The sequence below is a fragment of the Rhipicephalus sanguineus genome, chromosome 1, assembly GCF_013339695.2.
Source record: "Rhipicephalus sanguineus isolate Rsan-2018 chromosome 1, BIME_Rsan_1.4, whole genome shotgun sequence".
In the NCBI taxonomy this organism is placed as follows: domain Eukaryota; kingdom Metazoa; phylum Arthropoda; class Arachnida; order Ixodida; family Ixodidae; genus Rhipicephalus; species Rhipicephalus sanguineus.
Genome location: NC_051176.1, coordinates 25642208 through 25663451, shown reverse-complemented (window position 1 = coordinate 25663451; position 21244 = coordinate 25642208). Strand labels below are relative to the sequence as shown.

General features: G+C 46.2%; 1 protein-coding gene across 2 annotated transcripts in view; it reads right to left on the bottom strand.

Moving 5' to 3' along the window:
• LOC119389872 (aspartate--tRNA ligase, mitochondrial) overlaps positions 1-21244 on the bottom strand; it is a 338524-nt gene that overhangs the window by 185349 nt on the left and 131931 nt on the right. For both annotated transcript variants that reach the window (XM_037657287.2, XM_037657295.2), the window contains exons 9-10: positions 17697-17801; positions 1951-2175 (exon numbers count right to left, since the gene is read on the bottom strand). In XM_037657287.2, coding sequence (XP_037513215.1) covers positions 1951-2175; positions 17697-17801 — 330 coding nt within the window. The remainder of the gene's footprint in view (positions 1-1950; positions 2176-17696; positions 17802-21244) is intronic.

Here is a 21244-nt window from a genome sequence, read left to right as displayed (position 1 = left end):
CGATTCGCACTCACACTTCAATATTCGAATTCGCTTCGCACCCAAAATTTTGCTATTCGCACAGCTCTAATTTTTTCCCTCCTGTTATGCCGGCAGCCGCAAAATATCGTGATAAATGCTCGGCTTGCGTTGAAAATATCTGTGGACGCACAACAATACAGTACTGTAAAAGCGGTGCTTTAATGAAGCAAAGGACTTGCACTCACTTCTTTTCACAGCCGGCTGACACAAGTGTTCCGGCACGAGAAAGAGAACAACTGCAATTTGAGCTGTTCGACCATCGGAAGCGCGTGTCAGACATTTCTTCAGATGTCAATGGCTTGCTTTTGTGTCATATTCTGCTGATTGAGTGAACCTAATTATCTTTAGGCCATCCGAAGAGAGAAAGCAACACACGAGCACTCTACTGGAGGCGCTCACTGCAAGATTATTGGCAGAGTTTTTGTTGTACAATATGGCTTTTGTTGGCACTTAACAGCCTTTAAATTTCACAGTGATGCATTCCCTCTCTTGTTCGTCCTCTGAGCGTAGTTTGGCGTGCAAACGGAGCTCATCCGCAGTCGAAATGGCACTCATGTAATGTGAGCAGCCGCTCGATGCTGCAGGCGCTCACATTGTTTGTCACACGGTTGATCGCAAGACAAAACTTGCTGAACCATGACACCTGGCTTCGCATTTGTTGGTGTAGAGCTACTGATTTGTGATTATGTCACGTACAAGTATATTTAACAACTTATATCCGAGTTTCAGTACATAACGAACGACGTGGCCGCTAGGCTGACTTGGTCACATTTGACGCATTATAATTTGTTAGCAACCAAAATAATGCAATGTTTTTTTATGCAGAAAGATAGATGACGTCCTTGACTTCAATCAGAGGGACTTTAAAAAAACATTAAAAATGGCCTTTTTCAGAAAACTATTTTCAAATTTCGGCGTTTTTGGTAAATCACTTACGTTTCAGCCCACTTATCGAGTAAAATGAAGCGTGATAAAACCACGCAAATTATTTTAAAAGAGAGCAAAAGTACCAAAGTTAATATGTGCTGATTTTTATTATCCTCACTTTAACTTGTTTGCAGCAATAAATTCCTCAAATACAGGTATTTTGTGCGATTTGCTAAGTTTGCGATTTTTTTCTTCAAAAGTGCTTCGAGAAGGAAGGAAAATAATAGGCTCATAAGATTATATTTCACTTGTTCTTTGAGGGCAATAAATATTGTGACCGAGAAGTGCACTGTTTCTTCCCTAGGTGCGCTCAAAATTCAGAAATCGGGAAATTGGCGGAAAAGTGTTTTTTTTGCGGCCAAAATTTGTATATTTTTTTTCAGGCGAACAAAATTTTTTTTCGCAAAACGAACTTCGAAACCATTGTACTGGGTGTAATGCCTAGACCTACAGCAAATTTCATCAAAATCGGGAATGGTGACCGGGACCACGCGTTCGATCTTATCTGGAGACACCCCTCTGTAGAAATGCAAAATTTCAACGAAGCCACCATGTGCAGCATCGACACCGTGTTGGATACTACGGTGGCCAACTTCAGCCGCACTTTAAAAAAAGCCACGTGACAGGAAAAAACAAGCAAGCAAAACGGCAACAGTAGTTTTCTGTTTAAGCGCTGGATGTCGCTAGTTGTTAAGGCACACTTCAAACCCGAGAGATTCTAATTTAACATCATTTGATAGTGGGCTATCGTTGTGTATACGTGCAGATGGGAATCTGAACAGGATGGGACGCATGCATCCCAAAGTTGAGATTTCCAGGAGCTACTTTCTTCAGCCACACCACTACGTAGAAAAGTGAAAAACTTTTTCCACTTATCTGGAACACTTCACCGTTAATGTTAGCATGAACCTGGATACAAGCATATTGACATGGCCATCACTCTTGGCGTACGTTCCCGCATCTTAATTGCAAGCACTGGCGAAAGTGTGCATGACCACTTACCAGCATGTCAGTCAGCCGCAGGTCAGGCTTTTCAGTGCCATACCATTGCATAGCCTTGGTGTATGTCATGGTTGGAAACGGTTTCTGCAGGCAGTATGTGCCATCTCGATCCGGTTCTTGGTTATGCTTTGCCGCCACAGGCAGCTGAAGCCAGGAGGCTACAAGCAGGGCTTCCGTGAGGTGCATGATGTCTTCTGCAGTGGCAAATGACATCTCCAAGTCCAGCTGCAGTGTGACACCGTTAGACAGTTATAATACAGAGGCCCAGACTTCGGGAAGCCTCAGTGAGGTCTGTATACAGTAAAAGCTCGTAAATTCGCACCTCATCAATTTGAACGTTCCACTGTACAGCCAAACTCCACAGAACTCCATGTGTTAAAAGAGCTCATTAAAGGGACACTAAAGGCAAATAACAATTTATGTCAGAGTGAAAGCTCAATGTATGACAATGTCTAAAATGGCAATATTATCAACAGCAGTGCCCCACTTACCGAGAAATTAAGCTAAATGTATCACACGATGAGCGCCACGAGCGGGACATTTTGGAAATGATCCCGATGACGTGAGAGAGTTCGACTACAATTAATCACTAGTAATCATACAAGCTGCAATAAAAAAAGAATCTTCCGTCCATCAAGAGACGTAATAAAGTGCTGCTCGTTCGTCTCTGTTTGATTCATGGAAAAAAGAACCTCTTTGGCGTTGCCATGGGGAACGGCGCTCGTGGTTCAAAAGTTCCGTTTTCGCCGAACTGCGCTTCGCCCGGCGCCCTGCTTCGCTCACGCGGTCACGTCTCAGTGGTAGTTTTGGTATCGTGTATTGCCGCGTGTGTTTTGCACGCTCGTGAAAGTCGCTCTGAAAGAAAGTTCGACAAAATGCCGCACACACGTGATGTTGCCGGATGCCCGAATGGTGCACGCCGCCAGTGCACGCCGCCGCGTAGTAAAGGCGGGCAACGTTGGGCACGGCAACAGTGATGTCAGAAAGGCCGCTTTCAGGAGGGTGATTTGAAGCGCACTAACGCGATGTGGACCACTAAAACGTGATTTTATTTCAAAATGAGCACTTCCTTTGCACAAAAGTAGCACTACGAGGTTTCTGGACTGCTATTTCAACAATCAACGCCGACTTAATATTTGCCTTTAGTGTCCCTTCAATTCATGTGCAAATTGAATCCACCATGGCTAATTCGAACTACGCACCACCATGGCCAGCTCTTGTACTGGTGGTTACTTTCCCTGCTGAGCGACAGGTGGCAAGCCAACACCACCACACTTTGATTCTCACAGACTGACACCACAGCGACAGCGCTTTTGAATCTCAAAGCGCTATGCTTTGCGGTCAACAACAAATCATGGCTGCCTCATACAAGTATGTCAATTTTTCGAAACTACAGTAGGCTCTCGGTAATTTTTTTTTTCGAATATGCGGGGTCAGCTGGAAAGCATATGCTCTTGAGCTGTGCGCCTATCGCAAGAATAAATACACAGTAGAACCCCACTGTTACGTTCCCGGGCGCTACTTTTTCCAGGCTGCTACGTTGTATTCTGCAAGTCCCAGCTCAGCTCCCACAGGATCAAATAAATTGGGAAACCCGCTGTTCAGTTTCAAGCACAGGACTGTTCCCGTAACATACAATGTGAAGTGGCACTCTGAGCTGGCTCAAGTTGACACAAAGAGTAGCCATACTGACTTTTCACACAGCTTCGCCTAGCTTGACTATGAGATTAGCTCATGGTGTAAGAAATAGCTTAAGTGAGAAGGTGCTGTTGCAGGGCGCAATAATGCTTCAATTCTAGAGAGTGCCCTTTTGGCTCTGCCTCTCGCCTGTCCAGTCACTGCGTCCCACTCATTGAAGACGGACGGCTATTTGGGCTAGTTGGTTGAAGTGCACGTTGAAAGGGTTTGCAGCGCAAGGACGTAAGTGCTGACGGAAAGGCGTAAAAGCGAGGAACAAAGCAAAAGTGAGAAACGGAGGAATGGAGCAGCGCTTGTGTCATCCCTCTTCCGTTCCTCGCTTTTATGCCTTTCCTTCGGCACTACCATGCTTGCACCCTTTCAATGTGCATCCCACTCGTGGATGAAGAATCCCTTTGGCGAGTGCATATTTTCCATTTCGAGCAGTTTGTACTTATTGCGGGGTGTGGTTGTTTACTTGCTGTCCACGAGTTGTGGGGGGCCGACAAAGTCCACCACCCTATTTGCAATCCACGTGCAGTGTGAAACAAATCAGCTGGCCAAAAAATGGTTGACAGCGTCTGGTTCACTTTCGCTGGACTTTGCATATCACCCCTTATGTTTTAACACAAGCCGAGGCCTGAGCAATATGTGGGTATACACATGGTGTAGAAGGATAATGCAGTACCTACTGCTGCAACTGCGTGTGCTCTCGCAATGATACAGGCTAAGAAAATTTTTTTAATGATGCACGTTATATTTTAATCAAATTCATTTGGCATCACTGGTTAATAAGCCACCGGTGCATCTCTCTGCTACTGCCCGCATATGTGGCATAACACTGCATGAACAAAGTTTTTTTCTTGTCATTTATTTACTGAATTCTAGAATTTTCAGGTGAGAAAGCAATCACACAAGATGTGACATAAAATGCTCACAAAAAGAAGTGCACGAAACGTACATAAGCAAGAAAAGTCACGTTCAGTTCGCTGAAGCGCTCGTGCTTACACATATTGTGAAACTTCTGGCTCCTTTTCTCATGCTTGTACTACAGTTGCCTGCAGTACTAACGCATACAAAGGCAGATACTGTTATGCAGCAACTTGGCAGGCACTTCTCCTTTGTGCGTGCTAGAAGTAAAAATGTGCACGGTAAATTTTCCAGCACGGAATCAGTAGTTTTGTTGTACGCATCCCTCACCTGCATGCTTAGCAAACTTTTGTTCATTGTGCTTGAAGCAGTCAAAGAAGTGCATGTACATTTCTTTCTTTCTTTATTTATTTATTTGTTTCTTCCTGTGCAAGTACAGAAAATGAAGCAAAGGCAAAAGGCTTAAAAGCCTGATGTGTGAGCCAGCTCCTAGTTTTCACATTTACGACATCAGCTTCTGGCACATTGGCAAGACCTTCCTTTCCTGCATACTTGCAAACGGAGCAGGTTGCTTTATTACGAAGCCTTCAGGACACAAAGCTTGTAAAGTACAGTGGAACCCCAATTATGCCGACTTTGAGGGCAGCAAGCAAAACCGTCAAATGATCCGGGCTTTGTGTAATCGAAAAACTAAGGATATAGGTCTCAGTCTCGCCAGAGTCCTTCAATGCTTTTCTGGTCACGAAACTCCGCCCGCAGTTTCATACAGGGACAGAGGTGGCCGCTAGGGTCGCCGCGGTCAACGCGGGGCATTCGTGCGCGCACGCTGCGCTCGGCTGAATGCTGCGCCAGTTTGAGGCAATCGTTTAACCTGCACCAAACCGAACCGCAATATTTCAACTACCACTCATACTTCACCTGACATACGATGTGTTAGTAGCATACGCGTGTAAAGAACTTACTTTGGCGTTTTTTTTTAATATCCAGGCTGCGATCAATACAGTCATGCCGACGCTGCAATATTAGTTGTATATGTTGTTCCAGCGAGGTTCCTTACCTCTGGCAGTGGAGCATGAGAGTATATTTATTCAGGCACGGGATATTTACCTAGACTTGTGACACTGCACAAGCCTTACAAACCCACCAACTCGCAAACTGAAGTCTCGTAGCGGGAGTTGAGCCAGTGCTGATCGCGCTATTTACAATCAGGCCGTCTACGCCGCGGGAGTTTAACACGGCCACATTACAAAGAAGAAAGTTGTACATTCCTGTGTTTAGAGTTTATAAAAGCTAACTTCACTCCGCTGCAGCCTACCTCACAGAGCTTCGGCAACGCTTGAAATCGTGAGTGACGAAGCTTTCGCACGATATAACGTCCGTGTGCCGCGTGAACACTAGCTAATCTCTAGCACCTAACCTAGCCTTAACTCCAAGTTTGTAACCACGTTTTGTCCATTTTCTACGAGTAACTTTGACAATTTCATGTTACGTGGACATTGCATGAGCGAAAATGTGTTGCACTTTTCATTGTGCGGTGTCAGAAGGGCACTCGGGTATCTCCAATCTTCGTGCTCGTGGCACCTTCACAAATCACAACGTGCGTTACTTTGACTGCTTAGATGAACTACGTCTGCACCGCGTGATGCAATGATTTTCTATATAAAGACTGCACAGGGGAGACTTGATTAACTGAAACGAAACCGCGTTTCGCTAATCTAGAGAAAATAAGCACATGTGTTCACAAGCAGAGCTCTGTTGCGCTTTCGAGCTATTCAGAACGTGGAAAACGTAGCACGGGGCAAAATAACCAAAAACGTGTCAATGGTGAGGAAACACAAATGCCCTTTGTGTTGATACTACACTACAATTGCTTATTTCAATGCACATGTTTAAGAACATCACACTGTCGAACCACTAATTTACAGTAAACAAAGCAAGAATGCTACGATTGAAAGAGAAAGATAGAAAAATTTTATTGGAAAAATACCTAAGAAAACAGAAAGCTACGAGTGACAGTCTCCTAGCGTAGGGAAACTCCCTGCACGGCCAGTACATGGAGGGAGCAAGCTAATGCAAAAAACAAGAAAAACTCTGAAGTACAACATAAAAATTTAAAAAAAAATAGCTTAGTTGACATTCAGTCAATAAAAATACACAAAATACGCTTTTTTAACAACGGCAAACAAGGAAACAATGCAAAGCATTTGATAATCTGGAAAGAACCTAAAAATTATTCTAAAAAGACAGGGCGTGCAAACACGGACACTAGAAAGAAGTCACGACACCACAAACGCCACCACAATCGGCGTATGTGGTATCGTGACTTCTTTCTTGTGTCAGTGTTTGCACGCCATGTCTTTTTAGAATGAACACTTACCAACCAGCTCCGCTCTCTGTTTCCTGAGAGCGTCTAGTTCCGTGGATTACAGGAGGATGTGGAGTACAGTGAGGGGATTGCCATAGTGGTCACACAAAGGTGGATCGCCTCCGGACAAAAGGTATGAATGCGTACCATGTGTGTGTCCTATTCGGAGTCTGCAGAGTGTTACTTCTGTACGACGTGTCCTAGATATCGGCGACCAATTACCACGATGTGGTTTTTTAAGATGTAATTTATTTTGTTTTTCCTCATCCCATAGGCACTGCCAATGAGATGGGTTTCAGGTCTAGTGCAGAGACAGCCATGGATGTATCGGCAGCGTTTCCGTGGACGGATACAGCTAGCTCGTCCGCTAACACATTTCCTTGTATCTCGCAGTGCCCTGGCACCCAGCACACTACGACATGTCGTTCAAGTGTGCAGAATGTGCATAAAAGTGAGTACAGCGAGACAAGGACAGGATTTCTGTGTTTTTTCAGAGTTTCTAAAGCCTTTACCCAGTGATGCTACCGAGGACTTCTGATTTGGAGCAATTTTTGGAGCAGCAGAATTTCCGTTTTGGAGCACTTTGGAGCAGCAAAATTTTCATCTTGGAGCATTTTGGAGCAGATAATTTTGCATCTGGGAGCACTTTGGAGCAACGAATTTTACATCCTGGAGTGCAATACAGAAGCATATTGCATTAACATTCAAGCACCTGAGTATTATTATAGGGCTCTTATGAAGGCTAGAAATATTTCGATTCATTGCAAATCTCATGGGAAAAATCATCTCAGGAGCATAGGCGTGCGCACAGGGGGGCAGGGGGGCGCCCCCCCCTAATCACCTAAGAAGGGGGGGGCGCAAAATCTGCCCCGTACATTGACCCTTGCGATAGCAATTATATGGACACTCTCGGCGGATTTTTGCCGTCGTCGTTGCCATAATTTTCCGTATAAAGTCCAAATTAATAACATCACCACGCGCATTCTAGCCGCGGGTAAAAGCTCGCGAGCGCTGGCGACGAACGCGGCTGAAGCGGAGATTAAACTAGCCGGCCGTCTGTATTCGTCGCACGGACAGGTGCATGGCATCGTGGCTTACTCGGAACGCACGCGCGAGCGCCATTTATTCAGCGGAATAATTCTTGGTCCATGATTGCGACTTTATTGGCAGCCCTAAGATCGACCTGCGCATGTTCTGACGCGCCGGCGGTGCGATTGCCGGTGATAGACGCCCCCAAACCCGAGACTTTGGCGCAGTTTGGCGCAAATTTCGTCAATATTATCAGGATGGCGCAGTAAATACAATTTGGCGCACTTTGGCGCAGTTGGCGCAGGAGTGGAATCACTGCTTTACCACACTTTGGGAATCCGTGTATATAACTGCCTTTTGTAGTTTTAATTGTTTAATGTGTTTAACGGCCGCAAATATCCCATAAGCTTCTGCTGTGAAGATGCTTGTATTACGGTGCAGAGTGCCGGCATCTGAAAAAGATCGACCGACCACAGCATAGGAAACAGAAGTGTGAGACTTTGAGGCATCAGTAAAGAATTCAGGACAGGTGTACTTGTGCTGCAGTTCGAGCAAGGGAGTACGTATATGTGCAATAGGCGTGTGTTTCGTTACTTCCACAGTCAAACCTCATTAATACGTACCCACTTTAAACGTACTAACGGTTAAAGCGTAGTTGCTGCGACGAATCCCCGACCGAGTCCCATAGAGCCCAATGCATTCGCTGACCGCTTAAGCCGCAGTGGTTCGCCCTATGCCTACCGGTTAGTGCGTACCCTGCGTACCGCGATAACTTTTTGTGGCATCAAATTTTACTGCACCGCTTAAATTCTCGACGCCACAATGTGCCGCCAAAGGTTTTCCGTCTTTTCGAGAAATGCGGAGATCGGTCGATCACCGATTCCGACTTCCGCGCAATTGCGGCAACGCCTTTGCAGGTAAGCATCGGGAAAGAACGAAGGCGAGGTGGCAGCCACCGCCGAACGCGCCAGCATGACTTAGCGCCGACAACCTTATCACAATAAGTATCTTCAGCTATCTGCTCGGGCACGCGTGCAGCGCAGCGCTACTTTAAGCCTACTGCACGCTTTTATTTGGCGACAACCTGAACGCGCTGGGCCGCCGATCGCTGCCGCCTCGTGCGGGGCTGTGTTCAAGCGCGCACCGCTTTGTAGAAACGAAAGCAGATGGCTGTTGCGGAGTTGAGCGTTGCGGGTCACGGACGCCGCGAAACCTCGCTGCATTGACGCTATCACGCTAAAAGCACGCGTACGGCACAGCAAGCGTAGCGCTGTTGTAACCATACTGCATGCTTTTATTCGGCGACCACCCAACGCGCCTCCGTCCGCTGCCATGACCGCTATAGCGTTGCAGAGGAAGCACGACATCGTCGCGTTAACCGAACAAGCTACTCACCGCATCTGTGCACAGTCTGGAGCGAAGTGGGCACGAAGAACACTCCCACGACAAATGCGCGCGTGCAGTACTGCAGGCGGCCCGGCAGTGACGGCGTGAGCCGAGTAGGCGATGCGCTACATGCAACTACCCAGGAGACGATCGGCTCCACGCGGCCGTACCGCGTGTCAGTTTTCGTTTTGTAGCAGATCGCGGTACAGAGGCATACACATATATCGCGGAATGCAGACAATGTCTGTTCTGTCGCTATGTCGGGCACTGCGTATCCCAGACCGTGTAATAGTTTCGAAATGCTCTTTGACGTGGCGGCCACCGCGCGCTATCGGGCGGTCGTGCGAGAGTGCCGGGATCTTTTCTCCACTTTGGCAAAAAGAAAGAAAAGGCTTTGCGGTGGGTACTTTAGGCGATATTTGCCGTACGTGGCAATCTATTTATTTCTTTGTTGGCGGCGATGGCGTGCGCCAGGAGAGGCAAATTTGTACTTGGTGGTTAACGCGTACTACTGTTTAGCATGTAGTTATGCCGCGTTCCCGGCAGGTACGTATTAACGAGGTTTCACTGTACAAAGGATACGTCACAGTCTATGAGCTGCCACTGCCACGGCGGCAGATATGCAGCGGGCGCCATCAAACGGTGTTCATGAAGTGGCACACCCGTTTCCTCAGCTAGGGCCCTCACACGAAGTGAGTAGGGCTGTCTCACCGCAGGACAATTGTTAAAGAGGGCAGAACTCGACAAATCATTGACAGTAGAGTGCGCGGGGTGTTCTTTGTTTGCGTTCACTTTCAGGTAATGTAAAAAGGTCATGCAAGATCTCTGCAGGTGGAGCGACCACTCGTTCCATTTAACGCAGAGGCTTTCAACAGGGCTCGTTCGGAAAGCACTTGTAGAAAGGCGAATGCCAAGGTGGTGAGCAGGGTCAAGCATCCTCAAGGCTCTTGGTGTCACAGACTGATAAACAACGGCCCCGTAATCTAGGCGCGTGCAAATGAGGCTTCTGTAAAGATTCATCAGGTACTTCCTGTCACTACCCCATGCAGTGCATGACAGCACTTTTAGGATGTTCACTGTTTTCACACACTTGCTTTTTGTGTGCTTGATGTGTGATATAAAGGTGAGCTTAGAGACCAGAATTAGGCCTAAAAATTTATGTTCCGCCTCTACAGGTAACCACTGGCCATGCGAGTCAATTTTGGGATTTGGGTGGAGGCCTCTCTTTCTAGAAAAGAGAACACAGGTGCTTTTTTGAGGACTTAACGAGAACCCGTTTTCATGTGCCCATTTAGACACCTTGTTCACACAGAGGTGAACATGCCGCTCACACATAGCAAGAATACAAGACTTAAAGCCGATCTGGACATCATCAACATATGTGGAATAGAATATGTTATGTGGGATGCAGAGACGTAAGGAATTCATTTTTATAATAAAAAGGGTGAAACTCAGGACACCACCCTGTGGTACTTCCGTTTCCTGAACAAATGGTCAGGAGAAAACATTGCCCACTCGAACGTGAAATGTGCGATTGGACAGATAACTTTTGACTATGGTGAACATCCTACCTCGCACACCTAAGTGCGAGAGGTCTCACAGTATTCCAAAGCGCCATGTTATATCGTACGCTTTTTTCACGTCAAGGAATACCGAGAGGAAAAATTTCTTGTGGACAAATGCTTCGCGAATATGTGACTCAGTGCGGATTACTAAGTGGTCGGTTGTGGATCGACCCTCTCGAAATCCGCACTGGTACGGGTCAAGTAATTTATTCGTTTCGAGGAAATGTATTAACCGGCAGTTTATCATTTTTATTCGAAGACTTTCCATAGGCAACTTGTTAGCGCGATGGGTCTGTAACTACTGACAGAGGATGGATCTTTGCCCCGTTTCAGAATAGGTATCACAATAGCCTCTTTCTAGAAAATAGGGATCTGACCGGAAAACCATGTGGTATTATAGAGGGAAAGGAGTGTTTTTTGTGTTTCGTGGGAAAAGTGTGTTAACATTTCGTATACAATACGATCAGAACCTGGGGCAGACTTGTTGCAACATTTAAGTGCTGCCTGTAGCTCTGTTAGGTGGAACGGTGCATTGTATGCCTCATGTTTTGTAGATTTCCTTTCCAACCTCTCTCGTTCCAACCTTGTTTTGTACCTTTGGAAGGTTTCGGAATAATGTGTAGAACTAGATACTAATTCAAAATGTGCTCCCAGAGAGTCAGCTTGGTCTTCCAGGCTTTCCCCCTGGTTGTCCACTAAGGGCACCGAATATGCTGGTTGACCACTTACTTTTTTTCACACCATTCCAGACCTTAACCTCATCCTCTGTAGGAATGTATACCGGAAATAAACTGCTGCCAGCTTTCCCTTCTAGCCTGCCAGCGGGTTCTACGGCCTTCCGATCTCTCCTGTTTAAAATTATTAAGGTTTTCTGCTGTGGGGGAATCGTGCAGAAGCCCCCAGGCTTTATTCTGTTTCCTCCGAGCCTGGCGGCACTTGTCATTCCACCAGGGAACACGGCGCTTTCTGGTCCCCCTAGTTATTTCTGCTATGCATTCAGAAGCAGCTTTAATTATAAAAGCGGTAAAATACTCAACAGCAGCGTCAATACTAAAAGAAGAAATGTCCGCCCACGAGATATTAGTAAGTTTGTGGAACTCCTCACAATTGGCTCTGTCAAGCTTCCACCGAGGAGCCTGGGGTGGAGATTCATTTTGTTTTTCTGTTTTGAGGATTATTGGGAAGTGGTCTCTCCCGTAAGGGTTTTTAACCACTTCCCAGTTAAACTGAAGTGAAATTGATGGAGAGATGATGATACGATGCATGGCAGAATAAGATTTCTTCGCGAGGCTAAAAAACGTGGGTTCTTTCTTGTTGAGTAAACATGCGTCTGTGGAAAAAAGGAAATTCTCAATGGAGTGGCCTTGCGCGTCGATGCAAGAGCCGCCCCACAGGCTGCTGTGAGCATTAAAATCGCCGAGAACGAGGTAAGGCTCGGGCAACTCGTCTATAAATTATTGGAATTCGTGTTTGTGTAGCTGGTAATAAGGAGGTACAGTCGAACCCGGGTATATCGAACTCGCCAAAAAACGTTTATTAGTTCGATATATGGCATAATTCGATATAGGCCCGCTATAGGATTTTGACACAAAGGCACATAACAATAAGAAAAGTACTTTATTAATATGGTGGCTTACTTGCGTGCCCTACTTTGGAACAAAATAGTCCTGGATTTTCTTCTGTGTCAACGACTTCGTTGCCTGCGACAGCACGCACGCCTCCACGTCGTCCAACGAGTCGGAGCAGCTGAGGCCGCAACCTTCCACATTCACGCAATAGCACCGGACCAACGCAAGTGCACTAATCACTTCGGAGGATGTAGGCAATGGGCCATCGTCAATTTCCTTATTGCTGTCGCTTTGGCTCGTGGTCGGCACGACGTCTGCAATGTAGTCCTCATCTTGTAGCTCACCCATGATGGCGACATCATCGTCCGCACTGACGAACTCGTCGAATGTCGATCCGTCGATAGCTCCCGGAAACTCTGCCAGCTCGCTCCAAACTTCGGCGGAGACACCTCCCAGACAACACTCGACGTCCTGAGGTCGTCCTCAAATGGTACAATCGTCCTCGCACATTTCTCGATGTCCTTGGTACGTATTGAGTACGACACGAGCTGGTTTGACCCGGAAACGTCTTTGCGAGTGCTTTCTGAGGACAACAAGTTGTCCTGAAAAAGTTCTTCCAGATACCTTTTGGGGATGACAAAAGCAATATCGAGAGCGCGCTAACAAGTTGTCCTGAAAAGGTTCTTCCAGGGACCTTTTGGGGATGACAAATGCAACGCATGCACTGAGCGCTTACATATGATTCCTCGCGTCCTTTTCACGCTAAGTAGATGCATATCATATATGAAAATTTTCTCAGCACGGTTGTTTCACACAGTCATGGCATATTTTCGCCTCGTTGCTTCTCTTTTGGTTGAAAAGCTTCAAATTATGCCTTTCGCTTTCTGAAACACAAGTAATTAATCATCTTGGGTATCGAAGCTGATATTGCGAAATGGTCATTTAAAATAGTATGTTCTTAAAAGTGGCAGCCATATATTAGTGAATATCCGCCGCTGTAGCGTGTAATAACAAACTAGCCGCTGGCAACCATTGACCATGCGTTGCCGTTCTGGATAGTCAAGTAGCCAAACGGCCAAACCAGCCAAGCCATTCCAAGTCAACGGACTGTCAAGATGGGATCTTGCACGGAGGAGTGGGATCTTGCAATGAAGGTTAGTGCAAGCCGCATATTTGTTGTTTGTGTGTACAGTACAGTGTAGGGTACAGTTAACAAAAGTGAGATATCTAAAAGTGCAAATCGTAGACGTCGACGGGAGGTCAATCGCCGTGTTGATGGGTGCTTCACGTTACTCAACGCTCTGACTGATGCTCCAATGAATGGATCGGCATCAGTCGAACAAATTGCGGTGAATTGTGCTTCGGAAAGCCCCAATGTGAATAACGGGGAATCGACGTCCGCGTCTAACACATGGCCCGACCTCGGGCAAGTTAACTCGATGCCCGTGTCGAGTGCACTGGTGGGCTGTCAGAGCGGAGCCTCTAACACTAATGAGTCCACTGTGCGCGATACACGTGGTGACGAGGACATTGTGCCAGACTTCCAAGGAAGTTTACAAACGTGGGCCATTGAGTCGCAGTCGTCGCATGCTGCGGTGACATCACATGAGACTGTCATGAAATGTAGCATTGTTCTACACGGGACAGCATCTGGTTCCTTTTGTATGTATTATTCATTTCATTAAAATCGTAACTGCCTTTATTTGACGTCGTTCTCTTTTTTTTTTTTTTTGCAGGAGTAGCTTGGTACAGTAAAACATCTTTGCAAATTTGCGTTGAATGCCTTAATATTGCTTTTTTTTTTCAGACACTGCCTCTGACTACTCGGACTCGGATGCCTGAGAAAGCGGTCCTCATAACCAGTCGGGACTAATTACTGTTTAAATAAATGAATTTCAGTCAACAAGCTTTTTTTTTTTTGTCATATAGTCAAGCACTTATTGTCACCTCTCCGTTTCTTGACGCAATATACATACACAAGACCTTACAGAGGTCTTTTTCCTTTAATGTATGTAAATACCTTAAAAAGAAATAAATCATATGTAGTAATACAAAATATCACAACCTACGGTACCGAACCGGCTGCACAATGGTTGTTCTGAAAACATACTAAAAAAGTCCTGAAGTGTTGTTTTGAGGACGTCCTGAGGTTGTTATGAGTACGGACAACAGGACTGGATTAGTGCCATTCTAGTACCATAACAGGACGTCCTGAGGGCATCATAATGTCCTCAAGGTGGCATACTGAGGATGTCCTGAGGTTGTTATTGTGTTGTCTGGGCTGCGGTGTCTTCAGTGCTGTTATCGGAATTTGGGGTGTCATCACCAGGCATGCGGAAGCCGGCATGCCTAAAGCAGTTCTGGATCGTCTCCTTCGTGACATCCAACAGGCAACAGGCACCAACAGGCAACACCACCAGCATGGACCACGCTGAATGAGGACTCGAGGAAAACAGGCAGCAGCAGGCACACAAGCATAAAGAAAGAAAAAATGGCGCTCACTTCTACCGCCTCCGCGCCTCGGAGAAAGCACGACGGCCTCTGATTGGCTGTAAGCGCTGCGAGCGGGCCAGGATCCTTTCTTGCAGGGGGGTGTTCGCCCGTGCACAACCGGGTCTAAACCACTTTTTCTAGGGTGGCACCGGCAGTTTTCCCCGCCACCGCGAGGGAAAGCCAACTTGCTGGGGCACTTTTGAGGCACATGGAGTTTGATATATCGGTTGTCGTTGCTATTTTCGTTCGATGTAACAGTAACTTTTGCTATATATTCTCAATGTAAATTTACCGTGTTTAGAAATTGTTCGATATACGGGATAATTTGATATAAACGGGTTCGATATAGTCGGGCTCGACTGTATATATACAGAAGAGATAGCTATAAGCTTGTTTGCGAGTATAGCACTAACGGCCACTGCCTCCAATGCCGTTTGGAGCGGAAAGTGCTGGCATGCTACATTTCTGTCCAGTATGATTGCCACACCGCCAGATGATGCGACAGCATCCTGGCGGTCTTTCCGAAAAACAACATACTGATGTAGGAAATTTGTGTGTTTGGGGTTTAAGTGTGTCTCCTGTACACACAGCACCTTTGGACACAATTTGCTGAGGAGTTCTTGAATATCGTCTAGATTGTGTAAGCGTCCTCCGATGTTCCACTGTAATATTGCGTTCATGTTGAAAGTGTACATGTGCTGTGTGTTGCAAAAAAGGAGAGTCACTTATTTTACAGGACCTTTATCAGGCCCTGTGATTAAGGTTTTGTGTTTTTTGGAGCGGTCGAGGGGTGCTCACCGCTCCTTCGGCGCAGCCTGTGCCGGTGGACCAGTAGTATCCATCGCCTCTTGAGAGGCGACAGACAGTCGCTCTACCGAGCGGTGTTTCCATAGTGTAGACTTCGCCACGGTTGACGAAGTCTTCACCCCCACCAAGCCGGAGGTCGATGGGACCCCCTTGGACTCTTCATTGCCCCGGCTGCTGCCAGAGCTTGTGGAGGCCACTGGTGTGGACTGAGTGACAGTGGGCAGGGCAGCGCTAGCTGCTCCCACCGTAGGGGCGAGTGGCGTTAGCCTCGGCACGCTAGGCGTGGTCTGGGCAACTGCCAGGGGCCTTAGTGGTGCCGCCCCTCGTTGCACCACTTCGGCGAAGGATGTTTTCAGTGGGAATGTCGATGAAATCCGTTGTCTTGCTTCGCGGAATGTTATATTTTCCTTTACTGTTACAGGGATTACTTATTTTTCTTTCTTCTATGCCGAGCAAGCTCTGGAGTATGCGAGGTGACTGCCATCGCAGTTTGCACAATGAACCTCATCATTCCGGCAATCGTCAGTACCGAGGCCGGTGGTGCCACACTTAGCACAAATAAGCTGCCCTCGGCAGCTCTGCGATCCATGACAATATCTCTGGCACTTGAAGCAACGCCTCGGGTTAGGGATATAGGGTCAGACATGAAGTTTCACATAGCCGGTTTCAAGAGTCTCGGGTAGTGTGGTTGAACTGAAGATAATTATTAGATGCTTCATCGCGATTTCATTGTTGTTCCGTCTGATTTTGATTTGCTGCACAAGGATTACACCTTGGTCCCTCCATCCGTCGAGGAGTTCACCTTCGTTCAATGTCATCAAGTCTTCGTCTGATACTACGCCTTTGACTGTATTCATGGTTCGCTGTGGACTTACAGATACAGGGATGTTACTAAAAGCTACTAGGTGTGCGAGTTTGTTGAACTGTTCTTTGTCTTTTCGTTCGAGCAGCAGATCCCCACTTGCCATCTTTGTGGCCTTGTAACCGGCTCCAATCGTCTCTTTTAGGCACTTGTCCACTAGGAATGGTGAAATAGCTCTTGCTTTTGTCGACGGTTGCTCGCAGTGCAGCACATGAAATTTCAGATAAGTTTCCTTGCTTTTGAGACATAAGAGTGACGTTACGTCGGTGCGTACCCTTTTCGGGGCACGATCGGTTGAAGAAGGGTTGAAGGTTCCCGTGAAAAAGTAATTTGTTCAGAAACGGCGCCTACCACCCACCACGGAGCCCAACAAGGGGACGTGGCAGAACATGTGAACAAGTCTGCGCAAGGCCAGTAGTGCGCCGTTCCTATAACCGAATATGGTTTACCCTAGGTAGGATAGCCACACAAGGTTGGCCCTTACCGTCAGGAAAATTGGAAGTGAACGGAAGGGAGGAGAAGACAGGAAAGCGAAAGACAAAGACGTACGCAGAGAGAGACAGGAAAAGGCGACTGCCGATTCCCCTGGGTGGGTCAGCCCAGGGGTGCCGTCTACGTGAAGCCGGGGCCAAAGGGGTGTGTTGCCTCTGCCGGGGGGCCTTGAAGGTCCAATCACCCGGCTTCGGCTCAACCCCCAGGATCCCCTTTTCCCTGGACACGGCAAAGCCACGCATGGCGAGGCGTGGGTGGGGTCAAACCCCCCCCCCCGTTAGCTCAGGTCCGTGGTGTCACTACCCACCAAACGCCTGCTTGCGCAGACGCCCCTGCGGGGGACGAACTGGTCCCCCACTCAGTACAATACAATTGCAGATGTGACACTGTCAAACGATAGTGTTGTACAAAGCATAATTTTCCTGTACATTAGTTTCTGTGCAACAAACTTCCTCTTTCATTTTTGGTTGGTGGAAAAAAAAATATTTCTTGCAAAAGTCAATAATTGCATTATTCGTATTCAAAAATATTTTATATGCACTTGTATTTCATTATTCAAATTCATTCTGAAGTTGAAAATTTCATGTTCACACACCTTTACCAAAAAAGCCATAAAATAACGTAGCTCTGACCTGCGTAAACTCGGGCTGTCGGTCAGGGCGTGCTCCCTCATCACGGTAACAGCGAGCCACCTGGAAGTACCGGTCCAGGCTGCCCACCATCAACAGCTGCTTGAACTGCAGTGGTGATAAAGGTCAGCACATTCCCAGTGCAAGATGGAGGCTGCAAAGTGCTCAGTTTCTATTTGTAACTAATTCACCTATACCTTGAATTGAGTTTATTGACAAGGTTGCGAGGATGATCAGGCAAGAAAGCTGCACTGAGCAGCTTGAGGGCAACCTGGCCACCTCATACACTGGGCAGCTTCACACACGGTATAAATAATGCATGAACTAACTAAAACAGTAAAAACAGTAAACATCCACGGTCAGAATAAATAAACAAGGTTATTGTGGAAACACTTCAAAAAAAGGGGAAGAAGATAGGCGAGGTGATGAAGACAGAGAAAAAGACACACAAATGAACCCTTGGCAGCACAAGCAATCACATAAATACATCACGTAGCCTTTTTAGGGACAGAGTAGATACATTAAGACCATTTTCTTTGTATAATTGATTCAGAACAGTAGGTAAACAAAACTGTAGCATTTGGTCACCGTATTTAGTTCTGTTTTTGTTAGCAATCCAAGGTTCTGAATGACGAAACTTATGAAAAAAATTATGTTGCTGTAAGGATGCCACTTGTGTTAAAGTATTCTCATTCTTAATTTTTCCCATTCTATACATGCAACAAAGCCTATGTGTACAAAGATTCAATTCTTATAGTTCTAAGCTTTGTAAACAAAGGAGCAGTATGCCAAAGATATGGCACCCTGGAGACAAGGGGCATTGCTCTTTTTTGTAATACCATCAGCTTGTGAATGTTTTGAGCAGAAGCAGCCCCCCAGACTAGAATTTGTTAGCTCTTCATCAGGCATGAAAATTCTATGGATGGTTTCTGCTCTGCCTTTTCACAACTGAATTGCACCACCTGTGGGAACACCCCTAAAAATCCTTATTCCTTGCATGAATATTATACGAAAGGGACAGCACTGCCCTACGGACTACCTGAGGCCACGAGCCAAGGTGGGACACGCGTTATCCCACTGCCCACTTGGGCTTCAGCCTTTGAGATGATTATAGCTCCTTACGAAGGGGCTTAAATGGCATTGCAAACAGGCACTTGCCAGGCTCTACGAATAAGCTCTGTGCATTTTTGTGCATTGGTGTGCAGTAGTGGTGCACAGCCAGCTTGTTGCCCTCATGCAACGTGCTTCTTGTGCAATATAACTCGTTCAGCATGCTTTGCCACATTTAAACAGTCTGTTTAGTGACCCATGCAAGCACAAAATATGAACAAGAAGAGCTAAACCAAAGTGTAACTTCTTTGAAAATGTCTGCACATAAAAAGCAAATGTTAAAGTGGCTTGCTAGGCCTAATCTACATTCAGCATATTTCCACATAGCTAAGAATAATGGCTGACAGTTGTGTTGAACCTATCCACAATTCATCTACCTGCATTGCAAGAATGCAAGACTTATATTTTGCACATGCTGGACATCTCATTTGGGCAGAATGGGCAACCAAACACAGACACATCAAGACAGCATAAAAACAAGGCAATGAGGAAAACAACTCGTGCTACTATACTCGTAACAACCGAAGAAAATAAAATGACAGCTCCACCCACAGTCCCTCCCACAGAGAATTTGCATAAGAGCGCTCACACATTTTTGTGACGTCAGGTGTCTCAGGTACTAGTTGACTTTCCCATACAGATGCATGTTTGTGTAGCTAGTGTCAGGTGGGAAACTTGAACGTCCTGGTAAATTTTGTCAGGGACTCTGACACCGTTGCTTGGCTAAACTTGGTGCTTCAGGTAGTAACGACAAACCTTTAACCCTTTGAGGGTTTTCGCCCTACATGTACGGCATCACCTAACAGGCACCAAAGGGTTTTCACCATACATGTATGGCATTGCCTGTATGTTTAAAATGCACGCCTCTTTCGATCATTTCTCCTACTTGGCATGTGCTGCCACACTTTGCAAATACGTGGAATTTTAAATTTTTTTCATGTGCCAATGTCTCTTCATTGTTGTTTTTTTTTTCTTTTTTGCTTTCCAAAGCGGCACGGCGGCTTTCACTTGCACATCAGAATGCGTGCATGCGGTGCGGCTGGTTTCGGTTTCGTCCTTTGGGTGGTTATCGCATCTCGCGCCCGAAAAGATGATGGCTGTCTGGTTTCTAATCTCTCAAAGGGTGACCGCTTGTCACTCTCTCGTTGATTGCTCCCCGGGGTGCGATTATATGTGTTTTCGTGCGGTGCTCAGTTACACCAACGATGCCGCCGTCGTTGTGTTTCCTGTTTTGGAGACTCGGAAAAACTAACTCCATCTCGTTGGCGATAAGACGACAGATTATTATAGCATTCTCACTCGTTTGCTTTCCGGACGGGCGCACAACCATACAGTTTTCTTCTGTGCGCTCACTCACACAGCTCGCTTATGCTATGGAAGTGTGCGCCGGTTGCTCTGCTGCTAGCGAGTCGAGCAGCGACTCACTAGCAGCCAATGTGGACTATTCCCCATGTGTATTTTTGTATGTCTGTGAGCTATGTTTAATGCAACGCATAATTTTTATCTATAAAAAATCGCATAAGTGTTTTTTTAAGATTTTGCTTGATGTTACGAATAAACCAGGTAGATGTAACAACAAAAATGATTTTCTTGTCACTTTACTGTCACGCAGAACATTTTTAGACAATTTTTTCTTAAATAGAAACGTCTGAAGCATTTAATTCAGCAATAAAAAAACACATTTTTGGAGTGCATTTCGCGAAAAAATTTGACCCTCAAAGGGTTAATAGGTTTTTTTGGCGCAAGGGCCACTTTTGGCCAAAGAGTGCCAGACACAAGGTGAGAATGAGCGGAGAATGATATGACACGTTGGTGTAAAAGGCTGCATCGAGGCCTAAAATCGCTCGATTACCTAAACATGTATAATTTATAAATGCATTAAAATTATGGCAATGGTATGTGAGGGTAGCTATAACGTTAAAATACACGTGGTTATAACCAAGGCTAGCCTAATTTGTAAGTCTAGGTGGGTGCTTTATAAGCAGCACTAATTCACGCCCTTGAAGCCAAGGGTCGGGAGGCACGTGCAGTAATTATCACAGCGGCAGCACCAGAAAAGATGCGGTGCTATGGGTCTCTTAACGCGATAGCGTTAGAGAGCTTGTTTCGCAGAAATACCAGTGTCGGCGTCGTTGGTTGTCAGCGAAAAATTGTCCGTGACCGAAAAACCGAGAAACATTCAAATAAAATAAACAATAAAAATCTTCAGTCCCATTGAGGATCGAACCCAGGTTGTTTGCGTGGCAAGCAGCAGTGATGCTACCGAGGACTTCTGATTTGGAGCAATTTTTGGAGCAGCAAAATTTCCGTTTTGGAGCACTTTGGAGCAGCAAAATTTTCATATTGGAGCACTTTGGAGCAGATAATTTTGCATCTGGGAGCACTTTGGAGCAGCGAATTTTATATCCTGGAGTGCAATACAGAAGCATATTGCATTAACA